This window comes from Bubalus bubalis, chromosome 22 (genome assembly GCF_019923935.1).
Source record: "Bubalus bubalis isolate 160015118507 breed Murrah chromosome 22, NDDB_SH_1, whole genome shotgun sequence".
Taxonomy (NCBI): Eukaryota; Metazoa; Chordata; class Mammalia; order Artiodactyla; family Bovidae; genus Bubalus; species Bubalus bubalis.
The window spans coordinates 31,371,318-31,394,443 of NC_059178.1; the positions used below are offsets into that span (position 1 = coordinate 31,371,318).

Consider the following 23,126-nt stretch of genomic DNA (forward strand, 5'->3'; position numbering starts at 1 on the left):
GCAGAGGGGACAACTGGAGCTGATGGTCAATGGTCATGAGTTTTCTTTTTGGGGTGATGGAAGTGTCCTGAAATTAGATAATGGTAATGGCTGTATACCCTGTGAATACACTGAAAACCACTGAGTTGTACACAAGCATTCCTCACTTTATTGTGCTTCAAAGATACTGTGTGTGTGTGTTTTATAAATCAGAGGTGTGTGGCAACCCTGTGTGAAGCAAGTATATTGGTGCCATTTTTCCAACAGCATTTGCTCATTTCAAGTTTCTGTGTCATGTTTTGGTAATTTTCACAGTATTTCCAACTTTTTCATGACTATTATATTTGTCACGGTGGTCTGTGAGCAGTGCTCTTTAATGTTACTATTGCAAAACGATTACAACTCACTGACAGTTCTGATGCTGGCGAGCATTTTTTTAGCAATCGAGTATTTTTTAATTAAGGTGTATACACTGATGTTCAGACACAGTGCCGATGCACACTTCACAGACTACAGTACAGTGTAACACAACTTTTATATGCTCTGGGAAACAGAAAAATTTCTGTGACTAGCTTTATTGCAGTACTCACTTTATTGTGGTGGCCTAGAATGCCGTGTCCGACTCTTTGCAACCCCATGAACCGTAGCCTACCACGATCCTCCGTCCATGGGATTTTCCAGGCAAGAGTACTGGAGTGGGTTGCCATTTCCTTCTCCAAGAATGGAACCCACAAAGGTTAAATGGAACCCATTTTAACCTTTTAAAGTACAGTCACCCACCCATATCTGAGGGTGACTGTACTTTAAAAGGTTAAAATGGTAAAATTCACACTATGTGAATTTTATCTCCATTAAAAAAAGAAGAGAGGAGACGGATGACCAACAGAAATAATAGAAAACAGAAAAAAGACACATAGGTCATTCACATTTTACAGTTATATGAGAGACCTTAATAATGATTGATATGTTCCAGGCAAAAAGCAAACAGGATAAATGGAGAATTTCAGCAAAGCCTAGAATTCTTAAAAGAGTAAAATGGAACAACAAAAGTGTAAAATAAAATCACACATCAAGATAGAAAAAATGGAGAGAAAACACAACTCAAAAGTGTTAAAGACATGTATGTCATGCTAAAAAGGCCTAACACATATCTAACTGGAGTTACAAAAAGTGGAGAAAATGACACATAAGCAGTAAGAATGCTGGTCAAGAATTTTCCAAAGCTAGCAAAAGACAGGAGTCTCTAGCAAACGTATGAAGCTCTACAAACCTCAGTAGGATATGAAGCAAATATAGCTAGACATATCAGAGTCAAAGTCCTAAAAGCCAAAGTCAAAGTGAAAACCTTAAAAGCAGCCAGGGAAAATAAGTCACATTTCCTTCAGGGGAATGGCAATCAGACTAAAAACCTATTCTGTATCATAAATAATGGAAATAGAATACAAAAAAACAAGATCTTTAAGGTGCTAAGACAGAAAAAGAAAATAATAAATCAACCAACCTAGAATTCTATACTAAGAGAAAACATACTCCAAATACAAAGATGAAATAATAATAGTTTCAGATGAATGAAAACTGAGATAACTTGTTCAACTGAAAAGGACTCATCCAGCTAAAAGAAAATGACCACAGATGGAAGCACAGAACTAGAGGAATTAACAGAAAGGAATGGAAAGGTAAAAATGTAAACAAATAAAAACATTAACATTTAAAATAACAGTAACAATGACTAGTATAGTTTAAAGATGTGTAGAAGTATAAAATATGACAAGACTAACATAAAGGACAACAGAATAAATAGTTAAATTGCTATAAATTTCTTGTATTTTTCAGCAAGTGTTAGATGTACAAATTTAGACTGGAATCTAATAAACCAAGCTTGCACAATGTAATCTATTGGGTAACTACTTCAAAATGCCTATACACATATAAAGGAACAAATAATGCTTGATTAATTCACAGAAGGACCAAAACAAGACAAATAGAAAACCAGGATCAGGCTGACAAGATCAGAACCTATTATATCATGTTCTACATTAAATGTTTATGGACCTCTCAGATTTCAAATTCATATTCAATTTCATATTCATATTCAATATTTCAATAAAATAACAAATATTACTTAATTTTTAAAACACTCAACTATATTCTGTTTATAGGAGATTTGCTTTAAACTTAGGGACATATAGATGTCAAAAGAAAAATAATAATATATAAACATTAATTAAATGTATGGTGATGTCACTATGTATCAGTTGACAAATCAAAAACTATTACTACTAGAAAAACTAAAGGGACAGTTTATTATAATAAAAGGACCAATTAACCAGGAATTTAACAATCATAAATTTGCATACATCTTATAACACAGCTTCAAAATCTATATTGTAAGAGTTGACAGACTCAAAAGGAAAAATTGAATAATCCATAATAATGGTTGGAGATTTTAATATACTTCTAGTAACTGACAGGACAAAAAAACATCTAATAGCAATAAAAAGCCTTAGAATATAAGATTTGACAAAACCATTAACAACTCAATTTAATTAACATGCTTAGACTACTATACCCACTCCAGTGTTCTTGCCTGGAGAATCCCAGGGACGGGGGAGCCTGGTGGGCTGCCGTCTATGGGGTCGCACAGAGTCGGACACGACTGAAGCGACTTAGCAGCAGCAGCAGCAGACTACTCTATACAACAATTGCATAATACACATTCTTCTCAAACACTCAAGGAATGTAGACCAAACTAGGCTATATATGGGGCCACAGAGGAAGTCAACAAATAACAAATGATTGAAATGACATGTTATATGTTTTGAGCACAGTGAAATTAAACTCAAAATCAGTAACAGAAAACTAATAACCTGTTACTGAAGAAATCACAATGGAAATTAGAAAATATGCTGAAATGAATGAATGGTAATGAAAATGCAACATCAAAATTTGTGAGACAGGGACTTCCCTGGTGCCCCAGTGGTTAAGACTCCGAGCTCCTAAAGCAGGGGGCCTAGGTTCAATCCCTGGTCAGAGAACTAGATCCCCCATGCTGCAACTGAGGCCCAGCACAGCCAAATAAATAAATTTTTTTTTTTTTTTTTTTTTAAAAGCAGCAGCAGCCCAGGGGGAAAAAAAAAAAAAAGAGAGATACAGCTAAACCATGAACATTTATAGCTTGAAAATGCATATTTAAAATGCATTTTTAAGAAAGGTTGAAAAATTAATAAGTTTCCATCTGCAGTAGCCAGGAAGACAGCAATCAAACCCCAAATAGTATAATGAAGGAAATAAAATAAGACAAGTACAGAACTCAAGGAACCATATGCAATCTTGAGAACACAAAAATGGGGAACAATTTCCAAGTCTTAATGAGGCCACCAAAACTCTGATACCAAACCTGACAATGACATCACAAGAAAGAAATTTACAGGCCAATATTTCTCATGAACAGACACAAAAATCCTAAACAAAATTTTGCAAATCAAATTCAGACTGCATAAAAAAGATGATGCATTATATAACCAATGGAATTTATTTCAGGAAAGCAGGCTAATTTAACTTTTGGAAATTAATCATTGTAACTCACCAAATTACCAAAATAAAATTCATATAATCATCTCAATAAAGGAAAATTATCTGTTAAAATTCAACATCCACTGAAGACTTTAAAACATTAAGAATGAGAACATCCTTAACCTAATAAATCTAGTTTACAAAATAAAATGTATACTCAATATCATCTTTTATTGATGAAAATACTGGACTTTCAGGAAGAAAATAAAAATTCAGGAACAAGACAAGTATATTCATTAACACCGTATATTCAACAAAAGAAACAAACCAACAGACAAATCAACAGTATAAAAAAAGAATAAAGCAGGGGGAAAAATAAAAGATTGGTAATGACATATAATTATTATTCAAAGATAACATGATTGAGTGCATAGAAAACAAGAGAATCTTTAACAAACTGTTAGAATCACTAAAGTAACTCGACACAGGTGTCAAGTAACTAGACACAAATAGGTATATACATATATACACACACATATATATACACACATATATATACACACCTATATATGTGTGTATATATATAATTTCTATCATTTCCAATAAACTAGAAAACTAAAATTTTGAAAATGATACCACGTATAATAGCATCCAAAAAAAGGTGAATAGCTAGAAGATAAATCTAGCAAGAGAAGTGCAATACTTCTACACTGCGACATTGTTGACAGAAATTAAGGGGTTTACTAAACAGAGGGATATGTCATCCTCACTGACTGGAAGACTAAATATTGTGGAGATGTATCAGTTTCTCCAATGTTGGCTTAGAGATTTTATTTAATCTCAATCAAAATCCCAGCAGGCTTTCTGCAGAAATTAACAGACTAACTCTAAAATTTACATGGAAATACAAAAGACTTAGAACAGCCAGGACTCTAGAAGAACAACATTACCTGATGTGCAGTGTTCAGGTATGTGGCTGATGCAAGGACTGATACACAGACCAACACAATCAAAGAACAGAGGAACAGCCCCCCATACACAGTCACTTGACAACAAAATGATTTATATTCAGTGGGTGAAAACTGATCTTTCCAATAAATGGTACTGGATAAACGGAACATCATATGAACAAAAATGAACCCTGACTCCTAGCTCAGATCATAAACAAATTTAATCTGCAATGAATCATGGATAAACGAACTTTCAGAAGCAAGGATATCTTCATGACCCTTATACAAGAAAGTATTTTGTAAACAAGACACTGAAAAAAAAAGAAAAAGACTGATAAATTGGGATTTCACTTAAATTAGAAACTGTTCATCCAAAGACACCATAAAGAGAATAAAAAGGTAATTTGTAAACTGGAAGAAAGTATTTGCAATATACATAGTCAGTAAAAGATTTGTATCTAGAATATAGGAAGAACCCCTACAAATCAATTTAAAAGACAACCCAGTTGAAAGTGGGCAAAAAACAGGCATCAGAGAACTTTTTTGGAATGACAGCATTATTCTATATCCTGCCTGTAGCGGTGGTCACAAGGATTAGTCAAAATTCATCCACCTATACAATTTAAATGAATGAATTTTATTCTATATAAATTATAGCTCCACCGTCATTTTCTCAAGAAAGCCTTCCCTCACCCTCAGGGTCATCAGGCCCCATTATCTGCCCCCTTAGTCCTAGATGCCCTTCCTTCATAGCATTTGCAACTGTTACTAAAAATGTTTGCATAATTACTTAACATCTGTCTACCAAACTATATGTTAATTTCTGTAAGGACTGAGCCCATAATTGTATTTGCTTATCACTGTAGCCCCGAATCATCTAGTATCAAATAGAAGTGAAATGTTTATTGTTCAGTCGTGTCCGACTCTTTATAAGCCTATGGACTGCAGCCCGACAGGCTCCTCTTTCCATGGGATTCTCCAGGCAAGAATACTGGAGCGGGTTGCCATTTCCTTATCTTCCCGACCCAGGGATCCAACCTCGGTCTCTGGCAATGTGGGCATATTCTTTACCATCTGAACTATCAAATAGAGGTACTCAATAAATAATTGTTATGAAAAACTGGGGTTTCCCTGGTGGTTCAGGTAAAGAATCCACCTGCAATGCAGGAGACCTGGGTTTGATCCCTGGGTTGGGAAGATCCCCCCCAGGGGAGAGGGAATGGCAATCCACTCCAGTATTCTTACATGGAGAATGCCCATGGACAGAGAAGCCTGGTGGGATCATGATTTTTGATTGTCAAAATTGCCTACTCAACTCCACACCTCCATTTGGAAATCTATTAGACACTCCAACTTAAAATCTACAACACTGAGTCCCTGACATCTCGGCCTCAGCCTCAAATCCCTTTATCCAACACTATCTATCAGCTGATGGCAATTTCATCGTCCAGTTGCTCTGCTGAAAACCAACAGGGGCACCCTTTACACCTCTTCTTACATACTGCCTCCTACATCCAACTTTCAACATATCCTTTGGGCTCTACCTTCAAAACAAACCCACAATTTGACTTCTACTGCCAACTCCTCTGCTACCACCCTAGTACAAGCCACCATCACCACGCATGCTCATGATTACTGCAAAAGCCTCCTTGAGGACTCCCTGCTTCGACCCACACTTCTCCATGGTAAATTCTCCACAAAGTAATCAGAATGAACTTGTTAAACATCAATATAGTAAATTCTCCACAAAGTAATCAGAATGAACTTGTTAAACATCAATCCACTCTCTGGCTCAAAATCCTCCATGAGCTTCTGGTTTCAGAGAGAAAAACAAAGTCCTTACAACAGCCTGCTATTAGGCTCTGTTCACACACCTTCCTTACCTTATTCTGTTCCAGCCACAACAACCTTCCCGTTGTCCCTTGAACAAGCCAGGCACATTCTCACTTCAGGAGCTTTCCACTGCTTGTTTCCTCTGCCTAAAACACTTTCTCAGGTCTTAGCTCAGACTTCACCTTCTCAAAGAGGTCTACCCTGACCACTCTAATTTCATATTATAAACTCCATCCCAGCTTCCAGTATTTCCAATACACCTCTTCCTCTCCTATTTGTTTTCCTTTCCTTAGCTCTTTCTATCTCCTAACAGGCAACATGATTTAATTATTTATCACGCCTGCCTTGCTTGGTACAACATAAAATCCAAAAGAGCAGGAGTATTTGTGTTTTGGTAAAGTAATTAACTATTGCCTAACACACAGTAGGCATCTAATACTTAGGGAAAAAATGAAGAAGCCATCAAATTTAAACAATTTGCTATAAAACTAAAAATAATTCTAACTATAAAATATCTTCACTATTTCTTTAGAGTATTTTAAGAAACTAAAAAATACAAATTTTAGTTTAATGATCTTTGACCTGTATAAATATCATTAGTGTAACTGTCATTAAATAGTTCCCCAAAGGAGGCAATCAAGTGACATAAAGAAACAGATTAAAAGGAAATTATTCAAAACAGGCTACATATATTTTACATATACAGATAGATACATATACACATATAAATATTTCTAAAAACTGATAAAGAGATGACCCTTAGATACACATAAGAGTCTTGATGAATCAACCAAGACTGGATACAAAAGCCCCATTCATATCATTATTTGTCTTACTTCCTAGTCCTAAAACCAGTCTCCCAAAATGAGTTTTACACATATCTGAAACAGTTTAGGAAGGTCTCCTCGATTCCTCATTCATGCTATCCAGCAAATGGCTATCATGATTTTTCCTAGGAGTCTGAAAAGACAAGACAGGCAACAATGTTGACAAAATGCTCCCTGTATTAGCGTAGAGAAATGTGTTCCCATAAATTAATTCTCTATGAAATGCACGGTTACCTCCTTTATGAAACCTTCTCTAATCCTCAACAGAAGAACTAATCACTTCTATTATGTTTCAAATGTACTTGAAATATACATACTTCTAAAATAGCATGTAATTATACTGCAGAATTACTGTTGTCTTTAATTTCATTTATAGAACGCTCTGGCATATAAAATACAGATAGACATTTCAAAAGACCATTTCACCTGCAGTCTTGCTCTGTTTTTAATACCAAAATGTCTTAATTAGACACCTTTTATTTTGCAGCACTTATTAAGGTAGAAGAGAAAGAAGACAGCTGTGGCTGGTGAAAGAAAAGGGAGTAGTCTGAGATGATCACTATGTTTCTCAGTGAAAGAACTCAGTGTTTATACTACTCACTTGAGACAGGAAATACGAAAATACAGGCTGCGCACTTTTTTTCCCCCTTTAACAGCAGGGAACAGAGGAAACTTGAGAGAGATGAGTTTCGCCCACATCATGTGGTGAGGAATATTCAAACTGGGTATGCCAAATGGAAGCCAGATTCACGGTGCACACCTGGGCAAGAAGATACCTATTTGGGAGCCAAGAATATGGAGAAAGTGAAAGTGAAAGTCGCTCAGTTATGTCTGACTCTTTTTGACCCCACGGACTATACAGTCCAAGGACTTCTCCAGGCCAGAATACTGGAGTGGGTAGCCTTTCCCTTCTCCAGGGGAATCTTTCCAACCCAGGGATCAAACCCAGGTCTCCCGCATTGCAGGCGGATTCTTTACCAGCTGAGCCACAAGGGAAGCCCAATAATACGGAGGGGGAACTTCAAGTCAAGAATATAAAAAAACCAGGAATGTGAGTGAAATCTCCCAGAATGGGTGTGTATAGTAAAAAAAAAAATGTTCAAGGATAGATCATCAGCATTTCATGGGCAGGTAAAAAGATAAGGAGCTGAGTAGCTAGAAAAGCAAACAAAGAGAACTCACAGAAGTTAAAGAACACAAGCTTCACCATTATCACACTGACCAAATAAACATGATCATGTTCATCAAACACTTAAAACATTCTGAAACACTCTGAAAAGATGCCAATATTGAAGAAAAGGCCGTACCATAAATCTAAATAAAATTTTAAACGCTTTCATTCAAAAAAAAAAAAAAACAAACTAATAGGACAGTATGTACAGCATGGTTCTACTTGCATAGAAAAGAAGAGGAAAGTATGTATTTACATTGGCTTTTATTTGCATAAAACACAGCAAGAAGACAAGTTGGAGATGGGTTTTGTATAGCTTTCTGCAGTCCTTAATGTTCTAACAACATCAAAGTATTATTATCTGTGCTAAAAATTAAGCTGAAATTTATAAATGAAACAGAACTTGCTAATCTTTAAAATATTCCACAGCTCTAACCATGTGTTCCTTCATTTCACTTGGATCACACCTGCAAACAGCTAATTTTGTAAACAGCAAATCCTATAATATCAAACTTCAGTCAGTGAAACATCGTAACTAATGAGCGCCCTGCCAACATGGTCACTGACCTGAAGACAAATATATGATCGCTTTACTGACACTTGTCTAAGGAAAGGCTAATCGAGTGCCCAGCGCTAACTCAGACTAAAGTGTGGCATCCTCCAAAAATGCAATTTAGGAAATAAAAAAACAACATATGAAGTGTAAGGCTACTTTCTCTAAGCTGATTTTTAGTAATAATTTAAGACTTTTCTTTTTTTGTACAGAAAATAGATTAAACAAAAATTATCTTTAATACCTAACACTGCTATGCTAAGTCACTTCAGTCGTGTCCGACTCTGTGTGACCTCATAGACGGCAGCCTACCAGGCTCCCCCGTCCCTGGGATTCTCCAGGCAAGAATACTGGAGTGGGTTGCCATTGCCTTCTCCAATGCATGAAAGTGAAAAGTGAAAGTGAAATTGTACAGTCATGTCCAACTCTTAGCGACCCCATGGACTGCAGCCTACCAGGCTCCTCCGTCCATGGGATTTTCCAGGCAAAAGTACTGGAGTGGGGTGCCATTGCCTTCTCCGAATACCTAACATTACCTGGTTAAATTAGAGATTCTTTTTAAAACTTAATGCTCATAATGAATTAAGTGAAAAGCCAAGACAATCAATTCCAATCAACTTTCAGCCTTCTTTTAAAATTAAATGCACACACACTCAAACTCAGTGAATGGCATGAATATCAGTTAAGTCTCCAAACTCCTTCCCTTATCCTGGATAGGTATTCAGTAACTGAATCCAGCCAATCTTCTTTCAAACACTCCCAAATCTGAATTCTCTTTCCATGTGTATGTTCCAATTGCATACTACCTTCATTTTCATCACCATCAATATTTACTGAGTACCTCCTACATACTGGACACCCTGAATTGTTTCATTTAGTTCTCCATGTAATAGAATCATGGAGTAATTGTAAATTCTCATATTGTAAAGTGGTCACAGTATATATCAAATGAAGGTAGATACTATAGAAAAAGTAATCATATTTTTCCGAAGTTTTACATATCCTCAAGCGTCATTGGATATCCCATTCAAAATACATAGCAATATAAAATCCTCAATTCCTAGTTATACAATAGAATCAACTGAAAAGCTTTTAAAATGTGCAGCCAAGATAAATAAACACTAGACTATATGACTATCCTAGTTCCTTTCAGCTCTAAAACTTTAATTCTGTAGAAATATTTCCAGACTGTATGTCTTCAAAATGAACTGCCACAATAAAAAAGACTATTTTCTCCCCAAGTTCTTCCCAAAGAAAAATTAAATCAATAGATAAAAGCTTTTTAAAATTTAAACTGTTCTCTCATAATTCTTTTCTAAATCAATAGTAATTGAAAGTGAAAGTTGCTCAGCCATGTCCAACTCTTTGCGACCCCATGGACTATATAGCCCACCAGGCTCCTCTGTCCATGGGATTCTCCAAGCAAGAATACTGGAGTGTGTTACCATGCCCTCCTCCAGGGGATCTTCCTGACCCAGGTATTGAACCCAGGGTTCCTGCATTGCAGTCAGAGTCTTTACCATCTGAGCCACCAGGGAAGCCCACTGTTGTTGTAGAAAGTAAATACCAACTCTGAAAACCAATATTCCAGTGATGCCTCCAACATCATAAGGTAGACAGGACCCTATATACACATACTAAATGGAGTCAGAATAGTGTGCACTTTGAACAATGCCAACTTTGTATAAATATTTGGGCTCTTTCAATGTCACCTCAGATGTCAGGCACACTGCTTTTAAATAAGCCTGTCCACAGACTACATTCTCTGAGTTCTGATTTGTGATTTGCTGCTTTTTGGTTATGGGCTTAAAATTGAAAAATCAAACTGTTAAAACATATATAAAATTAAGAATAGTTTCTGTTAGAAACTTACAATGCATTTGAAACAAGAAAAGAATACCCAGGACCCAGACTAAGGAGTAAAATGCCTAATGGTTAGTACACTGACTTTGTAAGTCGTCTTTCTCCTTTTTTGGTCTTTTTCCATTTATTCCTGGTCTTTTAATTCTTGACTTTCATTCAAACAGAAGAGGCTTGCTAGATCTGGCCTAGTTTCAGATACATGAAATATTACTATAAACACATAATCCCTCTTTGAGGGGGTGATTAAAAACTGAGAGTTGAGCTTACATATAAGTATGGGCACATTTCCCATTCCTACAACCAGTTAAAAAAAGTGAAAAACTTCATTCTGGAAAACATGAGTAAAATCACCCTAAAACATAGAGTCTTCTTTCAGGGTCAAAATTTCTCACTCTACAGTTAGTAACTAGTATATTCTATCCCTTTTTGCCAATTGGTGATATGTATTCTGCTATTTCAGTTTTCCCAAATTCACCATTCTTCCTATTTCATCTCTAATCCAACTGCTTCCCTTGCAGCTGATTTTTCCCCTCTCTAGCCCCACTTTTCTTTATTGGTCCAACTCTCTGTTGCTCCCCTTACTATGAGGATTGATTTATTTCTAGTTTCTCTAAAACCCCTCCTCCTTTGCTAATGTTGCTTTTCAAACAACTTAAGCTTCAAAATACTCATTTTTTAAAATGAAAATTTGGTCACAAACAGACTTCAAATAAAACTTTGACCAGTATTAAGAAGGAAATTTTTTATTTCAAAGTACACAAATGGCAATATCTATATTCTTTAGCAAAATATGTAAAATGGTGCCTCTGTGTTAAATGAATCTGAAATAATCGTAGGTTTGTAATGAAATCTGTCTTTCCAATGTGATAGTTCTTAACTAGGTGATGGTAAAATAATATCTGCCTTGAATACAAACAATAATAATTTTTACTGTCCTATCTGATCTACAGGGAAAAATATAAATGCTATTATTAAAAATTGCAAAAAATTCAGTAAAGTGTATAACTGAGCAAAAGGTGAGAATGGACTAGTAAATGGTAAATTCTGAATCAGAAAATTCTGCGGTAGCTTAATGAATTTCTATGGTAAGCTACATTTTACCACATTGGCTTCTCAATAATTACTACTTTCCTGAGGATGGGCAAGAGAAATGAGTAACTAAATCTCAAGATGCGTGCTATGAACCTACACTGTTGGGTTCTCCATAAAAGCTAGAGAGAATAAGGGACGTCAAATCCCTTATGATTATACAGGGGAAGGGAGAAATACATTTAAGGGCCTAGATCTGATAGACAGAGTGCCCGATGAACTATGGACAGAGGTTCATGACACTGTACAGGAGACAGGGATCAAGACCATCCCCATGGAAAAGAAATGCAAAAAAGCAAAATGGCTGTCTGAGGAGGCCTCACAAATAGCTGTGAAAAGAAGAGAAGCAAAAAGCAAAGGAGAAAAGGAAAGACAGAAGCATCTGAATGCAGAGTTCCAAAGAATAGCAAGGAGAGATAAGAAAGCCTTCCTCAGCGATCAATGCAAAGAAATAGAGGAAAACAACAGAATGGGAAAGACTAGAGATCTCTTCAAGAAAATAAGAGATACCAAGGGAACATTTCATGCAAAGATGGGCTCGATAAAGGACAGAAATGGTATGGACCTAACAGAAGCAGAAGATATTAAGAAGAGGTGCCAAGAATACACAGAAGAACTGTACAAAAAAGAGCTTCACGACCAAGATAATTATGAAGGTGTGATCACTCACCTAGAGCCAGACATCCTGGAATGTGAAGTCAAGTGGGCCTTAGAAAGCATCACTACAGACAAAGCTAGTGGAGGTGATGGAATTCCAGTTGAGCTATTTCAAATCCTGAAAGATGATGCCGTGAAAGTGCTGCACTCAATATGCCAGCAAATTTGGAAAACTCAGCAGTGGCCACAGGACTGGAAAAGGTCAGTTTTCATTCCAATCCCAAAGAAAGGCAATGCCAAAGAGTGCTCAAACTACCGCCCAATTGCACTCATTTCACACACTAGCAAAGTAATGCTCAAAATTCTCCAAGCCAGGCTTCAGCAATACGTGAACCGTGAACTTCCAGATGTTCAAGCTGGTTTTAGAAAAGGCAGAGGAACCCGAGATCAAATTGCCAACATCCGCTGGATCATGGAAAAAGCAAGCGAATTCCAGAAAACCATCTATTTCTGCTTTATTGACTATGCCAAAGCCTTTGACTGTGTGGATCACAATAAACTGTGGAAAATTCTGAAAGAGATGGGAATACCAGACCACCTGACCTGCCTCTTGAGAAACCTACATGCAGGTCAGGAAGCAACAGTTAGAACTGGACATGGAACAACAGACTGGTCCCAAATAGGAAAAGGAGTACGTCAAGGCTGTATTTTGTCACCCTGCTTATTTAACTTATATGCAGAGTACATCGTGAGAAACGCTGCCCTGGAAGAAACACAAGCTGGAATCAACATTGCCAGGAGAAATATCAATAACCTCAGATATGCAGATGACACCACCCTTATGGCAGAAAGTGAAGAGGAACTAAAAAGCCTCTTGATGAAAGTGAAAGAGGAGAGTGAAAAAGTTGGCTTAAAACTCAACATTCAGAAAACAAAGATCATAGCATCCGGTCCCATCACTTCATGGGAAATAGATGGGGAAACAGTGGAACAGTGTCAGACTTTATTTTTCTGGGCTCCAAAATCACTGCAGATGGTGATTGCAGCCATAAAATAAAAAGACGCTTACTCCTTGGAAGGAAAGTTATGACCAACCTAGATAGCATATTCAAAAGCAGAGACGCTACTTTGCCAACAAAGGTCCGTCTAGTCAAGGCTATGGTTTTTCCAGTGGTCATGTATGGATGTGAGAGTTGGACTGTGAAGAAAGCTGCGTGCCGAAGAATTGATGCTTTTGAACTGTGGTGTTGGAGAAGACTCTTGAGAGTCCCTTGGACTGCAAGGAGATCCAACCTGTCCATTCTGAAGGAGATCAGCCCTGGGATTTCTTTGGAAGGAATGATGCTAAAGCTGAAACTCCAGTACTTTGGCCACCTCATGCGAAGAGTTGACTCATTGGAAAAGACTCTGATGCTGGGAGGGATTGGGGGCAGGAGGAGAAGGGGACAACAGAGGATGAGATGGCTGGATGGCATCACCAACTTGATGGACGTGAGTCTGAGTGAACTCCGGGAGTTGGTGATGGACAGGGAGGCCTGGCGTGCTGCGATTCATGGGGTCGCAAAGAGTCGGACATGACCGAGTGACTGAACTGAACTGAAGACTTTAAGATATTTCCATATTCTATGAAGACAATATTTCAAATCAAGACAAACTGACAAAATTCAGAATTGCACAGTATCATAAGTTACAGAGACTCTCCACTAGTTGGGCCAAAGGGATACGGAAGGGGTAACAGGATCACCTGAGAACACCGTGCACACTGCTCACTCCCCAGCCACCCACAGGATTCCGGTAACAGCCTGGGGGAGAATGTCCCCTCTCCACACTCAATGCCCTGACTTAAGAATCCTGTAATGTGTTACTGTTTTGACAAGAACATGATCAGAAAAGTGTTATATCTTTCAGGTGTACTAGAACAGGAGAAAAGAAAAAAATCACCATAGGCCACCATGGTGACAATAAGCGAAATTCTTAGCCTACATCTTAAATCCACAGTATAGTCCCCAGACTATAAGCAGACTCATTCATTTAACATGTTCTTTACAAATTTAACACCTAAGGACAAGAACAATGCTAGACAAAAAAGAAACAAAAGTGATTAAGGCATTCATTTACCTAACAACACAACAGAACAATCAAGTCACTGCAGGTTGTAAAATTTAGATTCAATTCAAGCTATAGAAAAATCTAGCCAACTCCTACCCTGATACACAAACTTAAGAGCAAAGGGGTCAAACTTTTATTTCCATTCCATCCTAGTAGTAACATGACTGACTGATGTAATGCATAAACTGCTTTCAGTAAGGTGTGGGTTCAAGGGTCATGTTACCACTTACCAAGACACCCGAATCATCCTGAGACTCAGTTTCTTCAACCATGAAATGGGACCAATATTTTAAAGAATTCTGAGGATGAAATACAGTACTCAAAGGACCCAGTACTTAGAAGTCCTTCTGCAAGTGTGTTCTCTCTCCAGTGAAACAGGCATATCTGAGAAGCCATAAAAAATAATTAATATACTATGGATAGCAAAATAGAATTCTATTCTAATACTTAAAGGAATCACATAGGGTGATGGCAGAGGAGGTCATTCAAATCCTCCCCGGTAGACAACAAAAAAGCTGGAGAAAATGTTTGAAAAATATTTTTCATGACATAGAAGAACAGGCAAAGCAATTAAAAATGTACAGGCCAAGCTCCAGAAGAAAAAAAATGCAGAGACATGGGCCCATATCTGGGGCTACATTTGCTGTGGGCACAACAGGCAGGACAGAAAGCTGGTTGAGAATTTCCCAAAACTGATCAAAGATTTCAATCCACAGACTTCAGAAATCTCAACAAAACACCAAGCAGGATAAATAAAAAGAAAGAAGATAAATACAACACCTAGAGAGATCACAGTAAAACTGCAAAAACCTCTAGACAAAGCAAAACTCTTCAACACAAACAGTCAAACTGCCTTCAAAGTAAAAACGTTTACATCGACACAGCTGTCAATATAAAGGCCAGAAAACAACAGAATTATTAATTTAATGTACTCATATGCCAACCTAAAATCTGTCCCTGGCAAAAGCATCTTATAAGAATGATAGTAAAAAAAAAAAAAAAAAGAAAAATTTCAGCTCACATATACAAAAAAAAAGACCTGAAGGTATTTGCCACCACCAAACCAGTGCTAAAAGGAAATGTTCAAATATGTTCTTTTAGAAGGAAAAAAAGAAATGATTTGAGAAAAAAGGCTGAAAATGAAGGGAGGAATGAAAGGCATCAGAATTGGCAACAATAATAATTCTAACGAATACTAACTTTAAAAAAAAGTAATAATCACTTGTGAGTAAACAGTCACAGATTTAAAATGTGTAACAACAGATAAGTCATTGAGAAAATGAATAGAAATACAGTATCTGAGGGTTCTTGAATTAACTGTATAGTAACCTATATAGTAAAAGAATAGCAAGCATGTAAGTATATAAAAACGAGCATAAAGTAAAAGGAATAACAAAAAAATTATCCAGACAGAAAGAACAGAAAAAAGGAATATAAACAGATGAGACAAACACAACGTGTTTGTATGGTAGGTTTATATGATGGTAGGTTTAAACCCATATATATGAGCAATTATGTTCACTATAAACGGATTTAATGTTTCAAGTAAATAACAAAGATTGTTAGATTGGATTTTTTTTTTAAAGTTTACATATTATTCATAGAACAGGTATCTCTAGCACAAAGAAATGGAAAGCTAGATACAACATGAAAATGCTAAAGAAAGCGGACTGAGCTACACAAAAACCAGACAAGTAGATATTAAGACCAAAAGCATAATTAGCGACAAGGAGGAATACTTCATAATGACACATGTTACAAAGAATCAGAAAGCTGTAACATTTCTAAACATATAAGCACCCACTAACAGTGCCTAGGTGTGATAAAATCTTAAAACTTTGCAAGGGAAAACAGTCAATCTATAACTATACTTGGACATTTTAAACACACACCTCTCAGTAGCTGATAGAACAAACACAAAAATGAAACGTTAAAAAAAAATCAGTAATAGAAGATTCAAACAAGATTAACACACTTGAAACAGTCAACATATAAAGGACTCTGCACTCAGGGGCTAACGAATACATGGAACTTTTGTAAAAACTGACCATATGTTGGACCATAAAACAAATCTCAAAGAATTCCCAAGAACTGAAATGAAGCGTTAACTACCCACAATGCAATGAAGTCAGAAACCATTAAGAAAAAGAAACAATAAAATCTCCCTGCTTGCAAACTAAGAAATATATTTACCTACCTATGTACAAAGAAGAAATAACAATGGAAATTATAAAATATGTGGAACTGAATAAGTATGAATATGCTACACCAAAGAACTAATTCGACAGAAATTTATGCCCTCAAATGCATAAATGAGTATGGAAGGATTAAACCTCAGGAAGCCAGCATTCATCTTAAAACTCAGAAAAAGAACAGCAAGATACAGTGAAAGAAAATAAAATGAAACAATAAGTAAGATCAGAAACGAGCCATAGCCAAAAACAGACAAAAGAGTAATATCACAGAGTCTGGTTCTCAAGAATTCTTTTAGGAAATCCAAAAGGTCAAAACTATTTCCATAATAGTACTAAGATGATGTTTGCCTTTTAGGCTATGTTGGTATTTATAACATCATGGTGCAACAGCAAAAGTGGACATAACAGATGCAGGCTTATATCAAGGCATCAAACTCTACTTAAATCATTGTATTATTGACTGTCACAGACTGGCAGTAAAATAAAGTCTCTTTCACTTAAGAATGTCCTTGATAAAGCAGTAAAAATTATTCATTTATTAAATTCTCCATGTCAGTTAAATACTCCATGTGATGACAAAATGAGAAAATAATAAACATATCTGCCACAAATCAAAGTGAAATGAAAACACTTTGTGACTGAGCTGCTTGCTGATTTAGGCACTGTTTTCATGGAATACTGGGGTTCGTTTTTTCATGGAACATCTGTGACTCACATGGTAAAGAATCTGCCTGCAACACAGGAGATCCAGGTTCAATTTCTGGGTTGGGAAGATCCCCTGGGAAAGGGAATGGCAACCCACTCCAGTACTCTTGACTGGAGAATTCACGGACCGAGGAGGCTGGTCAGTTACAGTCCATGGGGTCACAAAGAGTCAGACACAACTGAGCGACTAACACTTTCACTTCCCTTCATGGAACACCAACTTTACTTCAAAGAACAATTTCTAGACAAATTACACTTATCCAGGCAGACATTTCCTCAAAACTGGACACAGTGAGCCTGGAAAACAACTGGCAGTACTTGTTGCCAAAGATCACACTGCCAATGATCCTTGACTTTTCAAGGAAGAAATGGGAATTTGGCAAACATATTTTCTATCTTGAGCTTGACAGCATCCCAATATATAAGAGACTTTTCTGATAAGACTGGCAGTAATTTCAACAAATGTGGTTTTTGGTATCACATAATGAAACATATCAGTATTTAGAAAATGTGCAGAACTAAGTGAATTTATTATTTTCCAAATGAGCAAATCATGATGTTCTGAAATCTTGCATAAGTAAAAGATCCTCCAAAAGTGCAAGAGAGACCAACGAACTTTAAGGTAGCGGAGTAAGATAAATGTACTGATAAAATTACAGCTTCCAGACTGCAACTAACCTTTAAAAAAAAACACCACCTGCTGAGATGTGCTATACTATCAGATTATTCACAACAATCTGAAAAGGCTAAAAATATTCTTCCCTTTACAAACTTCCTATTTGTGTGGGAAACAACCAAAACATATTATGCTAGATCGAATTCAGAAGTAAATATGAAAATACAGATGTTTTCTATTAAGCCAGACATTCAAAAGAAATTTGCAAAATTATTAAACAGTATCATTTACTTCACTAAATTAGTTCTCAAAGATATAGTTGTTTTTTCTTTAAAGAATCTTATTTATATTAACATGCAATGAGTTTAATATTATTTATTTTAAATGAATAGTAGTATAGTAAGTAAAATAAAATAGTAGTATAGTAAGTAAAATAAAATAAATACATCATATATATAACATATGAAACTCCTCAGAGTGTCCAGTAATGTTTACATATAATGCAGTTCTGAGAACAGAGTTTGACAAACAATGCAACAGGGAAAGATCAAAGACAAACACTGATTCTTTAAAAAGATTAAGAGAAAAAATACAATAAATACTTGGCAACTGTGATTAAAAAAGATTTTTAACGAGAAGTCACAAATAAACTACAATGAGGATTAAAAAAAAGAAACTATCACTACAGATCCTACAGACGTTAGGAAAATTCTACAAAACCCTAACAGATGTTAGGATTATTCTACAAACTTTATTATCAATAAATTTGAAATTTTAGATAAAATGCTAAAAAGCACAATTTACTGAAATAGGTATCTCATAAAATATAGAAATGCATAAAATGTCCTATAACCATAAAGAAATTGAGCAGGTAAATAAATGTCTTCTCACAAAGAAAACTCCAGATCCAGATGGCTTTTCTAAAGAATTATACCAATCATCTAGGAAATAGCTATATTATGCAAATTCTTCCAGATAAGAAAAAGTGGGAAAATTCTGCAGCTCATTTTATAAAGACAGCATAACCTCAAAACAAAAGAGAGACAAAGGCATTATAAGAAAGGAAAGCTAAAAGGCAATTACACTCATGAACACACATAAAAATCTTGATCAAAAATTCAACAAACTACAATTTTTTTAAAAAGACCATGACCAAGTAGGTCATGAAAAAGTAGGTTAATTACTAAAAAATTCAAGACTGAACAATAAGAAGTAAATCAGATTAAAGAGAAATAACAGATTAAGTTATTAATCTGTAAATAAATAATAAAGTAAATAGCAGATTAAAGAGAAAACTATGATCCTCTCATTAGATGCAATAAAAGTATTTAATAAAATTTAACATCCATTCAATATATAAACTCTTGGCACAAAAGAAACAGAAGGGAACTTCCTTAATCTGATTAAAGGTATCTACCAAAAAACTACAGGGAACATCATAGGGAATGGTTAAACAGTGAAAGCTTTCCCTTTGTGATCAGGAACAAGATTAAGATGTCCTGTCACCACTTCTACTCAGGAACGTACTGGAGGTCCTAGCCAGAGAAGTAAGGCAAAAGAAATAAATAAAAGGTGTAAGGACTGGCAAGAAAAGAACAAAACTCATTATTCACAAATGATATAGCAGTGAATAGAGAAAACGAAAGTATCCACAGAAAAATTATTAGAGATGAGAACTGAACAATTGGATTCAAAACCAATTGCGTTTCTATGTAAAAAGCAATCACAGTTACAAAATAAAACAAAAAAACACAAAGATTCCATTTTAAAATTGCCTTAAAAAGACAACGTACTTAGCAACAGATCCAAAGAGAGGTGTGTAAATCCTCTCCAGAAAAATCACAAAACTTCATTGACAGGGAGTAAAGGGCTAAATAAATCAAAATATATGCAATGATTATGATTTGAAAGACTCAGTATTCCAGAGACATCAATTCTCCCCAAACTGATTGACAGTCAAAGTCATCTCAGTGAAAATCACAATGGAATGATTATAGTGAACACACTGATAAGTTTAAGTGTATAAGGAAATGCAAAGGACCAGTACCCAGGATAGTCTTGGAAAAAAAAAAAAAAGGAACATAAGGAAGAAGTAAAGAACTTCTCTAATATACATCAAGACTTATTACAAGTCTTGACTATGCGTGGAGAAGGAAATGGCAAGCCACTCCAGTATTCTTGCCTAGAGAATCCTGTGGACAGTGGTGGGCTGATGTACATTGGGTCGCACAGAGTCAGACATGACTGAAGTGACTTAGCATGCATGAATGCACTGGAGAAGGAAATGGCAACCCACTCCAGTATTCTTGCCTGGAGAATCCCAGGGACAGAGGAGTCTGGTGGGCTGCCATCTATGGGGTCTCGCAGAGTTGGACACGACTGAAGCGACTTAGCAGCAGCAGCAGCAGTGAGCCTGGACAGAGAAGGCAATGGAACCCCACTCCAGTACTCTTGCCTGGAAAATCCCATGGATGGAGGAGCCTGGTGGACTGCAGCCCATGGGATCCCTAAGAGTCGGACACAACTGAGCGACTTCACTTTCACTTTCACGCTTTGGAGAAGGAAATGGCAACCCACTCCAGTGTTCTTGCCTGGAGAATCCCAGGGATGGGGGAGCCTAGTGGGCTGCCGTCTACAGGCTCACACAGAGTCGGACACGACTGAAGCAACTTAGCAGCAGCAGCAGCAGCATACAGAAGTAGAGAAAAGATATTTTGCTTTGTTTTCCCAATAGATAATGCTGCAAGAGAATTATCTACCTGGAAACAAATGAAATCAAACCAATTCCTTATACTAGCTGGTAATCAACATTATGGTAAAAAAATCACCTTATTTCAGATTCAAAACAAAATTTATTCATTATATACCCTTAGTGAGATATATCTTAAGGACAAGCCTATTATTGTTAGTGGCAACCCTGATATTGCTATGGTGAAATTATGTTAATATATAGTAGTACCAAGTAAACAAATGACTATAAAGTTGCTATCAAGATTTTTAGAAAGAGACACTAATATACAAAATTAATTAAGTTAAAAAGAAAAACCTTTCCTGAGATGAAAAATATCACTAATATTTTCTTTATTTTTAAAAATAAAAAACATGCTTACTACCTCTGTCCACTGAAAATGCTCCAAACATTCATTGGAAGGACTGATGCTGAAGCTCCAATATTTTGGCCACCTAATGCAAAGAGCCAACTCATTGGAAAAGACCCTGATGCTGGGAAAGACTGAGGGCAGGAGGAGAAGGGGGCAACAGAGGATGAGATGGTTGGATGGCATCACCAATTCAATGGACATGAGTTTGAGCAAACTCTGACATAGTGAAGGACAAGATAGCCTGGTGGGCTGCAGGGGGTCACAAAGAGTCAGGCACAACTTAGTGACTAAACAACAACCAAACTCAAACTTAATAACAAATGCCCCAAACATCCAAATTGTGGTCTCTAAATATCAACTCCCACAGAAAAAAAGGCTAGCTGAAAAAACAGCTGGGGCAGAATAGTTCTGGGGCAGAAATATAGTCAGTCTGATCTCTCTCACAAATTCTAAAGCAAATAAGCTCTACAAGAATACTGGAATCATGTCAGCAGGACACAGACGCCAAAGGAAGGGATTTCCACCAACCAAAGGTGAGAAAACTTGAGCATCACAGTGTCTCAATGGATTTAAACGTGTTAAAAATATAGAAATGTGTAAGTTCAGATAATAATAAAAACAAAGACAAAATCCTTGGTCATCCTTTGCAAGTTGCCACAGACCAACTTGTTATTCTGAAAACTGATAAATTGATTAAAAAATTGATAAAGAATAGAATCAAGACTTTATCATGACTTTCCTATAGGAACTCTATTTCAAGATAACCAAATATTTGCTGAAGTTTTCCTTTTTAGAAGAAGTACAATGCAGGAGGAACTGTAAAATGAGAAATTTATCACTCTTAGATCCTAGGAAACAACGGACCCAACCAAAGAGCACCAATGACTGATAAACCCATTAACTGAAAGGTAGATGAGGAACTTTATTACGGTCTGATAGAACTGGTATCAACTGTGAGCACTGATCAATCTTAACATCACTAAAAATGGGACAACAGAATATGTTCCTCCAAACGAGATACAACAGCAACACTCACATGGCACAATCAATGAAATATTCAACATAAAACTAAATCTAATTATAGTTGAGCCTCTACATCTATAAATTGCCAATTCAGAGGAAATAGAAATGAGATGAAGGAACATGTTAAAGGATCATGAGGCTACCAACAGCCAAATCCAGAATGTGAGAAATTCTACAAAATAAGTGACCCTCTTTCTTCAGTAAGTAAATGGAGAATGAAAAAAACTGATACATGTTAAAAAAGACCTAAGACACAGATCAACCAAAGCAAAGAGCGGGCCTTGTTTGGATTCTGTGGCAAACAACCAGCAAAACATTCAAATTATTTTTATATAACTGGGGAAAATTGAAAACATCCTAATTATTATAAGACATTAAGAGATTCCGGCTAAGTTTGTTACGTGGGATATCAGTACTTATCTGCTAGAGATGCATATTAAATTACATACATGATGGATAGGGATTTGCTTTAAAATATTACAGATCTGTTCCTAAATAATTTGTGTGATTACACATCAAAATAAATGAATAAATAGGTAGGTGGATGGGTGAATGAATAGATGGATAGATGTAACTTCCTTGGGCAGCGAATCAATTCTAGCTGAATTAATTCAAATTAAATATGAAGGCAAAAGATTAAAGCTAATAGATCATGTAAACGAATTTTACATGTTCTCAGAGGAGGGCAGGATTTCCTAAACAAATCTCAGAATCACTCAACAAAAATCGGTTCTTCTGTACAGAACAATACAAAAATTATCTACACTTCCCACTATTTTAAAGGTACTTACTGCTGGTAAGAGAGACTGCATGTTCTGATTAGAATCTGCTATTGTAGCAAGGTAGACCAAGTTGGTATGCAACATCTGTTGATACCTATTAAAACAAAACAAATGTCAATATTAAAAAATAATTTTCTTCCTATCTGTTTACACACAAACAGCATTCTATTTCTCAAGTTTTTTGTAAGAGATCTGTTACATGAACATCAGCAGCACTTCA

General features: G+C 36.2%; 1 protein-coding gene across 5 annotated transcripts in view; it reads right to left on the bottom strand.

The window, feature by feature from the left end:
* The window catches only part of SS18 (SS18 subunit of BAF chromatin remodeling complex), a 73,674-nt gene that overhangs the window by 38,210 nt on the left and 12,338 nt on the right, over positions 1-23,126 (bottom strand). For all 5 annotated transcript variants that reach the window (XM_006052281.4, XM_006052282.4, XM_025273499.3 and 2 more), the window contains exon 3: positions 22,916-23,000. In XM_006052281.4, coding sequence (XP_006052343.1) covers positions 22,916-23,000 — 85 coding nt within the window. The remainder of the gene's footprint in view (positions 1-22,915; positions 23,001-23,126) is intronic.